The following is a 9342-nucleotide window of genomic DNA, read 5'->3' on the forward strand; positions in this document are numbered from 1 at the left end:
GATGAGTTGAGCAGAGAAAGGTGGATTATTAGTCTCCAGTGGGCGTGTCGACTTCAGGAAGGGAGTGAAAGCAACAAAGTGATAAGGGTTGGAGGGGGAATGAAGGGATCTCAGAATGTGGGTATGGTGGGTGGGAAAGGGATGCCAGGACACCGGAAGAGCAGTACAAAACAGCTCCCGTGGACAGGCGCCGGAGACATTCCGGCCCTCCGGTCAGGCGACCCAGCAGGAAGTGGGAAGGACGAGAGTGCACTACAAGTCCCAGAATCCCCCGTTTCCTGGAGCCCGCGCCGTGGCGCGCTACGCACTCCGGGAGCCGGCCGGGACGGCCAAGATGTCGCAGCCCAAGAAAAGAAAGCTTGAGTCGGGGGGCGGTGGCGAAGGAGGGGAGGGAACTGAAGAGGAAGATGGCGCGGAGCGGGAGGCGGCCCTGGAGCGACCCCGGAGGACTAAGCGGGAGCGGGACCAGCTGTACTACGAGTGCTACTCGGACGTTTCGGTCCACGAGGAGATGATCGCAGACCGTGTCCGCACCGATGCCTACCGCCTGGGCATCCTGCGGAACTGGGCAGCACTGCGAGGCAAGACGGTACTGGACGTGGGAGCGGGCACCGGCATTCTGAGCATCTTCTGTGCCCAGGCCGGCGCACGGCGCGTGTACGCGGTAGAGGCCAGCGCCATCTGGCAACAGGCCCGGGAGGTGGTGCGGTTCAACGGGCTGGAGGATCGAGTGCACGTCCTGCCGGGACCGGTGGAGACTGTGGAGCTGCCGGAGCAGGTGGATGCCATCGTGAGCGAGTGGATGGGCTACGGACTCCTGCACGAGTCCATGCTGAGCTCCGTCCTCCACGCGCGAACCAAGTGGCTGAAGGAAGGCGGTCTTCTCCTGCCGGCCTCCGCCGAGCTCTTCATAGCCCCCGTCAGCGACCAGATGCTGGAATGGCGCCTGGGTTTCTGGAGCCAGGTGAAGCAGCACTATGGTGTGGACATGAGCTGCCTGGAGGGCTTCGCCACGCGCTGCCTCATGGGCCACTCGGAGATCGTGGTGCAGGGACTGTCTGGCGAGGACGTGCTGGCCCGGCCGCAGCGCTTTGCTCAGCTAGAGCTCTCCCGCGCTGGCCTAGAGCAGGAGCTGGAGGCCGGAGTGGGCGGGCGCTTCCGCTGCAGCTGCTATGGCTCGGCGCCCATGCATGGCTTTGCCATCTGGTTCCAGGTGACCTTCCCTGGAGGGGAGTCGGAGAAACCCCTGGTGCTGTCCACCTCGCCTTTTCACCCGGCCACGCACTGGAAACAGGCGCTCCTCTACCTGAACGAGCCGGTGCAAGTGGAGCAAGACACGGACGTATCAGGAGAGATCACGCTGCTGCCCTCCCGGGACAACCCCCGTCGCCTGCGCGTGCTGCTGCGCTACAAAGTGGGAGACCAGGAGGAGAAGACCAAAGACTTTGCCATGGAGGACTGAGCGTTGCCTTTTCTTTCAGCTACCTCCCAAGGCAGAGAAAGGGAGATCCCACGTGCAAGTAGGGGAAATATCTGTCTCCCTTTTCCCTCATAGCCTCTGGGGAGGGAGAGTGACTTCATTCTCCATTTGAAGAGATTCTTCTGATGATGTTTATTTAGGAAGTGATCCCCCTCAACAACGGATACAGCGTGCTTATTATTGAGCTTTTAAGCCTCAAAAGCATGTAGTACCAAGCACTTGTATTTCCGTATATTTTGTCTTGCAGGGGAGGGAAAGGGGAAGAACACGGATGAAAATATCAGTTTTTGAAGGGTCCATGCACATCCCTGACATCTCACACCTTATCTATGTCTGAAGCTGGGGAGAAAGGGTTCATTTAGACTTCATAAATTTCCAATACGACTTTAGTACCTCTCCAGAGCCATATTTTCTCAGTCTGAATTAATTCCCCATTCCTAGGTGCCTGTGGGCTATGGTACTTCTTCCTCATTGTTTTCTAAGTAAACTTTACTACTGGTAATGAAGGGGAAGGCTATGAGGAAGCAGTTTAAACAGCCCCGTTCTCACACACACATAGGGTGCTAAAGTTGATGAACACATTAATCCATTAAGTAAAATAGTATTTGTAAAGCATACCTAAGAAACTCAGAAGGTGCATTTAGGAGAAAGAGACCGGAAAGAGAAATAGTACGGATTTTTAAAAATTCTTGTCTCTACTATTACAACCAAAAAAAAAAAATATATATATATATATATTTCATGTATGTCCCATAAATATTTTTTTAATTCTTATGAAACAGGCTGGTAGAGGAGGTTTCTGAGCCTAGCCCAAGGGCTTATTCATCACTATGGGTAAATTATTTAAACTCACTCAATTAAGGAAAATATTTTCCCAGCTAGAAGAAATGTACTCATTCTCATTTAAACTCTCTCATTTGGAGGGATCATGTGAGTTGGCCTACTTAAAACTAGTGAAAGTTACCTTTTTTTTCTCTCTCTGTTTCACGCAGCCAAATGTGAAAGTTGTGAGTTTTAGGAAAATCACTTGTAATAAAGTGTAAATCGTATTATCAAATTTATTTTGCTGTTTTCCTCCTTATCCCTGTAGTAAATAAAACATTGACATTCTCACTTTTGTAGATGAAGTAAAAGTCTTGTGTGCTGTCTATGAGTTATAATGCTTTTGCCTTTTTAACATTATCAGTTCTTAAGTGTTACAACCTCTTCAGAATATAACTTCAGGACAATTCAAACAATGCTTAATGTATGGTTTTTGAGCTGCTGTATGCTAAGAAAATAGGTGTGAAAAACTGGTGTTCTGAACTAGCCTAATGTTTATTGTAATTCTGAGTTTTCTGCCTTTTTATTCATCGCATATTAAAGTATTAGAATATTATAACTAATTTGCTAAAATTCGATGGTGTATAACACAAGATCTTCCATCATGGAGACATACATGTACAAAATTATCAATTTGCAAGATAATTGAGTAGCAATCAGTACAATGATAATTTCACCATTTTCATACTAAGATAGTTAACATCTCATGGAAAAGGTACAGTCATGGCATGCTAGGCTTGACTTAAGCTGGAAGGGAAAAAATAGCTCCTTCTAGGATCTTCTATATTTTAAACATTTCTTTAGAGTTTTAGTGTGTGATTTTGAGTAGGTTTCTGGTGCTTTGGTTTGGTTTTTGAAAAAAGGTGATTTAACAGTCCTTTTACTGAGTGACAAATGAAAACATTCTTCCGAATTCTATTTTTTATATATTTTATAAATATAAATACTGTAGAGTTATCCTTACCAGTATAAGCACATAAAAGGAACTTCAGTTAAAACTTTGAGGGACTATAGAAGTAAAGGGTATGTATTCCATAGTTAAAGTAAGCTTCAGGATTTTTACTACTCCTTCCCAAAAGAAAAATGAATTATAAAAATACAGCTATTGAGCAATTAGTCACAAGTTAGCATAATTTAATTAGACTCTGGAGCCAGACAGCGGATAGTAGAACTTAGGCCACTCTTTGTGACCTTGGGCAAAATACTAATACTTAAACAGCTTTTTTTTCTTCCACTCTATCCTCACATGTCTATGATATACTATTGTTATCTCCATTTTGATATAACACCATTTTGACTATGGAGATAACAATAGTACCTACATCATAGACATATGAGGATAGAATGAGTTAATTTATGTGACTACATAATGTCTGGTATGTAATAAGATTGCAAGTCGTCAGTGGTATAATTATGGAAAAGTCATAAACCTGGAGCACTTGGATGCATGCAAAATGTGTCTGAATAAATACTCAACATTTTGATTTTTTTACAGGTATTGTGCAACAGTATGTGGTTGTACGTGAGGAGCAATGTATGACACTGTACACCAAATGAGTCAAAGGGAATTCAAGACCTTAGGAGTGAGGACACTTCCAGAAGGATGAAGGTGTAAGATGCATCAACATCTAGGTACCGTCCAGTCTGTCGATATGGACTGGTACTGATTGCTTGGTGCCATTGCTCTACAAGTAGGAACTACCAGGCCCAAAGGAGAGGAAAACATGGTAAAGTTCGACCTACTTCCCTCAAACAACTTACATTTATTTTGCACCGTGAAAATTCCCAAATATTTTCATTAATTCATTGGACCAATGGACATTTTATTGAGTATACAATGTAACAATCATTGTGATAAGCATTTAGGATACAAACCAATAAAACACAGTCTATTCCTTCAAGTGATATGTTCAAAAGGTAAATGGTAAGTACAATTAATGATAATGGGCTAAAGACGGATGGTCTTGATGTCAGAAAGGGCAAGTAATTGTCTCAATCTACATACCAGAAAAGTATCTCAATTTACGTAACAGGCACAAAAGTTATACAGATATTGAAGGACTTGCCTGAGGTTACATGGCTAATTCTTGGCAGTTGAGTCTTGAACACAAGTCTTTTAATTTCTAACTCCAAACAAAAATTCACTTGTTTATTGTATTAATCTTGCCTGCTTTAATTAAAAACAAGTACATACCTCCTGAGTGGGTGACAACAGTTTTTATTGTTTGATGAATGAAGGAAAGGGAAAAGTCCTTAGTTTAAGGAAGCCTCATTAAAGATGTATCTCAAGGGCTCAAAGAACCACTTTCAATGTATAGGATCTCACACTTGATAACTGCTAGGCACTCATTGACATAAATACTCCCTATCCCCATTTTCCCAACAGTTAATCAAACGTGGCACTCTGAGTCCACCAGAAAACTGACGTCTCAACACAATAGCAAAGGTAAATAAAGTCATAGGTGCCTGGTGCTGAGGCATCTGATGAGGTTCAAAGTGGACAGAAGGAGTTTTAAAAGGTGAGTATGAAAGACACCTCCAGCAAACAACACTGGCTAACGTTTTGCTTATAGCCAGCCCTGTTAGCATCTTCACACTTTGTACCACCCAATGCTGAGGAGAGACAAATCACACAATGAGGCTACCCTCCTCCCATATGTGCATCTTTTTATCTATTCATTTTATGAATTAATAAACACCAACTATACAAAATTCAAGTTCTATGATAAATAAGCAAATTCTACCCTCTAAGAACTAGTATATGGTATAGGAAATAAAATTACCTATATCACCAATTTGCATACATTCCTTAGCCTTGAAAGACTATCAGGGCCAAGGGAAAAGTTCTCTGTGGCCCTCTAAAGTTTCACTGAGAAGTCAACTCACAAGTGAAAATTAATTGGAGAAAAGGCATTCAAATTTATATAATATGTACACATGGGATCCCTCGGAATGAAGACCCCAAGATACAGAAGAAAGTGTCCTTTTTTTTTGAGATAGAGTCTTGCTCTGTCCCCCAGGCTGAGTACAATGGCATAATCTTGGCTCACTGCAACCTCTGCCTCCCGGGTTCAAGCGATTCTCCTGCCTCAGCCTCCCAAGTAGCTGGGATTACAGGCACCTGACACCACACCCGGCTAATTTTTTGTATTTTTAGTAGAGACAGGTTTTACCATGTTGGCCAGGCTGGTGTCAAACTCCTGACTTGTGATCTGCCCACCCCAGCCTCCCAAAATTATGGGGAAAGTGTCCATTTTTTATGCTGAGGTTCAATAAAATATGGGTAATTATGAAGAAATATGATTGGACAAAAAGGGTATAATCTCATGCTGACAGACTGAGTGGGAGATCCCAGCAGGGTCGGTCTATCTAGATCCCTGGCCTCTCCAAGCATGCATTCCTTCCTTCTTGGTGTGAGGCAATACCATCTCTGGAATGGTGGTCTTATAACCCAGAGCCAAAGAAGGTAGGACACATCATTTCTTCATGAGTAGTTTTTATACAGAAAGGCAAAGGGAAAATGAATAATGATTTTAGGTTTTATGGCTGGCTTTAGGGAAAGGGGGTTCTGGTGTCTTGACCTGCCTTGGGGAAAGGTGATTCTAGTTTCTATGGCTAGCCTAAGGGGAGAATGGGACTGAGAGGAAGCCAAGAGAAGATCAGAGAAACACTTTTGCTTCTGAGGCTTCATTTTGGGTTATTTTCTGAGTCCTAGCATCATTCCAACCAAATCTGTTGAAGCAAGGTTGAGAAGAGCTAGCCCACTTACCCTTAATCCAAAAAACTTCTCTTAAATACAGAAATATTACTGATCACATACATCATTGTTGGGAAAAACAGCAAAGGAGAAAGGACTTACAGAGTGCCTACCTAGATTGGTTGTGAGTAACATATAAACAAAGAACAACAAACTGCAGAAGGCTGCAGGAGGCCTCTGAGGAGCAAGGCCTCTCCATGCCTCATGTTCCAGTGCAGAGTGACCTCGGCTCTGTTACCATAAACATTGTGCTCAAGGACGTAAAACCCCTTTGTAGCACTATGATGTACCCAGACTTGTAGGCTCCTTGGAAGGCTGACAATTCATCAGCTGTACATACATAATAAGCTAAAAATAGCCACGTGTTCTTGTTTTGTGAAACTCCCAAACCACCACTGTTATCAGTCCTTAAAATGACACATCAGTTCCCATTCACTGATTCAGTTCCGGCTCACTGATTCACTCCACCATCACCATCTCTCCACCCTACCCTGTAGATCAAAGTGATTGTAATCAATAAATAGTGTGGATGATCAGAGCTTGGAGCCTTCACTGTTTCCTCCAGAGTAATAAAGTGATGGCCCCCTGGCCCCACTTTCTCTCTTAATCTGTCTTTTTCTCATCCTTTGTCACCACCGAACTCGGGGTACCCACGTGATGTAGGGCTACCTCCCTACACTCCGGTGCCCAGTGTGGGGCTCATGGATCCCTACATTCTGGCACCTAATGTATGGGGCTTATGGATTCCCTACAGATCATGAAATCTTCACACACAGGAAATTTTTCTCTGTTATTAGTTCCAAAAGTAAGTCTGTGTCCTCTAAATAACTGGTTTGTTTCAGCTAATGGACACAGTATGTTGGATAGATGACCCTTCTCACATTGGCTACTAGAGAGCTGAGCCAAATTTATGCTTCGCTTATGATTTTTTTACATTACATCTGGCTCCACTTCCATACTCCATTTTTTTTTCTTGATTTATCTTCTTTCATTTATAATAAATATTACATGCTTTGTTGGAATATGTGTAACCTTATTCTCTTCTAAATTTTTTGGCATGAAAATATTTTCCTACTTTTTGGAATACCTGCAGAAGTTCTGAGGATAAGGAGACCAGAAGACTCTGAGATATGTCACCATTATTTCCTACAAAAGGTGGTGTCTCACATTGTTTATATGGATAGATAGTTGATCTGACCTCATCATTTTAGCCAAATTTATAGCATTTTAAATTTCAGAGAATCAAGTGACTATGTGAAAAATCTGAGACAGGACAACAGTTTGAAGAATGTCTGTAGCACTTTCTAAGCCTAGAACAGGCCCTGATTAAAATCTTAAACACAACAGTAAGGAGAGCTACAGACTTCCAAACCTTTTCCAAAAATGTGTCAAAACAATTTAAATAATAAGGAAGAAGAGGATATAAGGAGACTATTTCTCAAAATATTATACATGCTCTTAGGAAAAGACATTTGAAACAAAGAATCTTAAACGTGATTAAAATTAAGAGAATTTTAGTAAAAATTGAGACATGACCAGTAACATTAGAACTGCACTAATTGGAAACCTTTGGTAATTAAGTTTATCATTACTGATAATAACTGTAGGGGAAGATGTGATTTTAGTTGACTGAGTAGCTTTAAACCCTTATAATAGACACTTAAAATGCTGGGAGCTGAGAGAAAGAAAAAAATTTCCTTTGTCTCGCTCTCTCTCTGGCTGCCCGCAGTAGGAAAGGAAGGACGAAAAGAAGAGGTAGAATGGAAGGATATTTTCCCCACACTTTTAAAAATACTTTACAAGCGGCCACGCATGGTGGCTCACACTTGTAATCCCAGCACTTTGGGAAGCCAAGGCGAGTAGATCACAAGGTCAGGAGTTCGAGACCAGCCTAGCCAACACGATTAAACCCTGTTTCTACTAAAAATACAAAAGTTAGCTGGGCGTGGTGGCAGGCACCTGTAATCCCAGATACTTGGGAGGCTGAGGCAGGAGAATCGCTTGAACCCAGGAGGCGGAGGTGGCAGTGAGCCGAGATCACGCCTCAGCACTCCAGCCTGGGTAACAGAGCTAGACTCTGTCTCAAAAAAAATACTTTACAAGCATTCCTATAATTAAGTGATTTATGTTCCGGAAAAACCTTCACAATTCTGCAAAATTATTCAATAAAAGTAGCAAGCTTAAGGGAAAAACAGGTTGGGTGAACCATCAAAAGCTATGTAACTTTGTAACCAAGAGTGTAACAAGCTGGGTGGTGTGGCTTAGGCCTCTGATCTCAGCACTTTGGGAGGTTGAGACTGGAGGACTGCTTGAGCGGTGGAGTTCAAGACTAGCCGGGGCAACATAGTGACGAAATATAAATTTTTAATGAAGAAACACTGCAGTAAATATAAGTAAAAATAGCTTGATGGAAGAATATAAAGAAGACTTATAGAAAGTAAAATTCGCAAAGACAGAGAAAAGGCTAATAAACATTTCCAAGACAGAACGCGGCCAGACAGAGCCAACAGGAGGAAGTGGGGTGCCGCATTCAATCGCATCAATATATTTGGTGTTCAGTGGCTGTTGCTTGGTGGTGCTAAATCTGCATTCTGTACTGATGTCATTCTACTTGCCAATCGACTTCATTGATTTTACACAAATGTGCATTGTAGCAAAACATTCTGTTCTTTGTGAAATTTCCAGAAATTAAAGTAATTCGGAATTCCATTGGTTTAAAACTTCTTTCTTTTCAGTGAAATTTTTCTTGAAAGGAAGGGAGGGTTGTAACACAATTTAGTATTAATTCATTTTGTTATTCTGGTCAACAGAAAAGTCAACAGGAAGGGAGAATACAAATTCTGGCCCGTGTAGAGTGAAAGGAAAATAGTTGAGCACAGTTGCCTGTGTTCAAAAGGTAGTTTGATACATGGCATTGAGGACAATAGCTGTTTTTCCATAGTCACAGAGCAGCAGAAAAACATCTAGGGCCAAAAGAAGCCTAAAGTTGGCGAGGGAAGCATGTAATTGAAGAGTAGGATCCCTACGCATACTTTCTGCGTACGTCATAATTTCCTTAGGGTAATTTTCTTCTTCCTTAAGTCATGGGATTATAACACTATTTTGATGGATATAACTGTTGCTTATTTTGATATTTGAAATGGTCCTTAACCTCACTTTTAAGTTTAGTTTCTAAATCTATTCGAGGACTTTTCTATGTAAGAACAAATTAATCCTCTCACATTTGTGAAGAAAACTTTCCACTCGGCATTATTGCAAGCTGTGTGCAGTTTAGCAGGTGGTG

At 42.3% G+C, this 9342-nt stretch overlaps 1 protein-coding gene across 1 annotated transcript; it reads left to right on the top strand.

Moving 5' to 3' along the window:
- Positions 1–268: 268 nt before the first annotated feature.
- On the top strand, positions 269–4498 carry PRMT6 (protein arginine methyltransferase 6). The gene is made up of 2 exons (XM_032262855.1): positions 269–1520; positions 3798–4498. The coding sequence occupies exon 1, from the start codon at positions 335–337 to the stop codon at positions 1460–1462; it is 1128 nt and encodes a 375-aa protein (XP_032118746.1). The 5' UTR covers positions 269–334; the 3' UTR covers positions 1463–1520; positions 3798–4498.
- The last annotated feature ends 4844 nt before the right edge of the window (positions 4499–9342 follow it).

The sequence above is a fragment of the Sapajus apella genome, unplaced genomic scaffold, assembly GCF_009761245.1.
Source record: "Sapajus apella isolate SASKATOON/1434 unplaced genomic scaffold, GSC_monkey_1.0 scaffold131, whole genome shotgun sequence".
NCBI classification, from domain to species: Eukaryota; Metazoa; Chordata; class Mammalia; order Primates; family Cebidae; genus Sapajus; species Sapajus apella.

What these genes read in the sequence shown, in the direction of transcription:
- PRMT6 (XM_032262855.1), top strand. Translation starts at nt 335, where the DNA reads ATGTCGCAGCCCAAGAAAAGAAAGCTTGAGTCGGGGGGCGGTGGCGAA.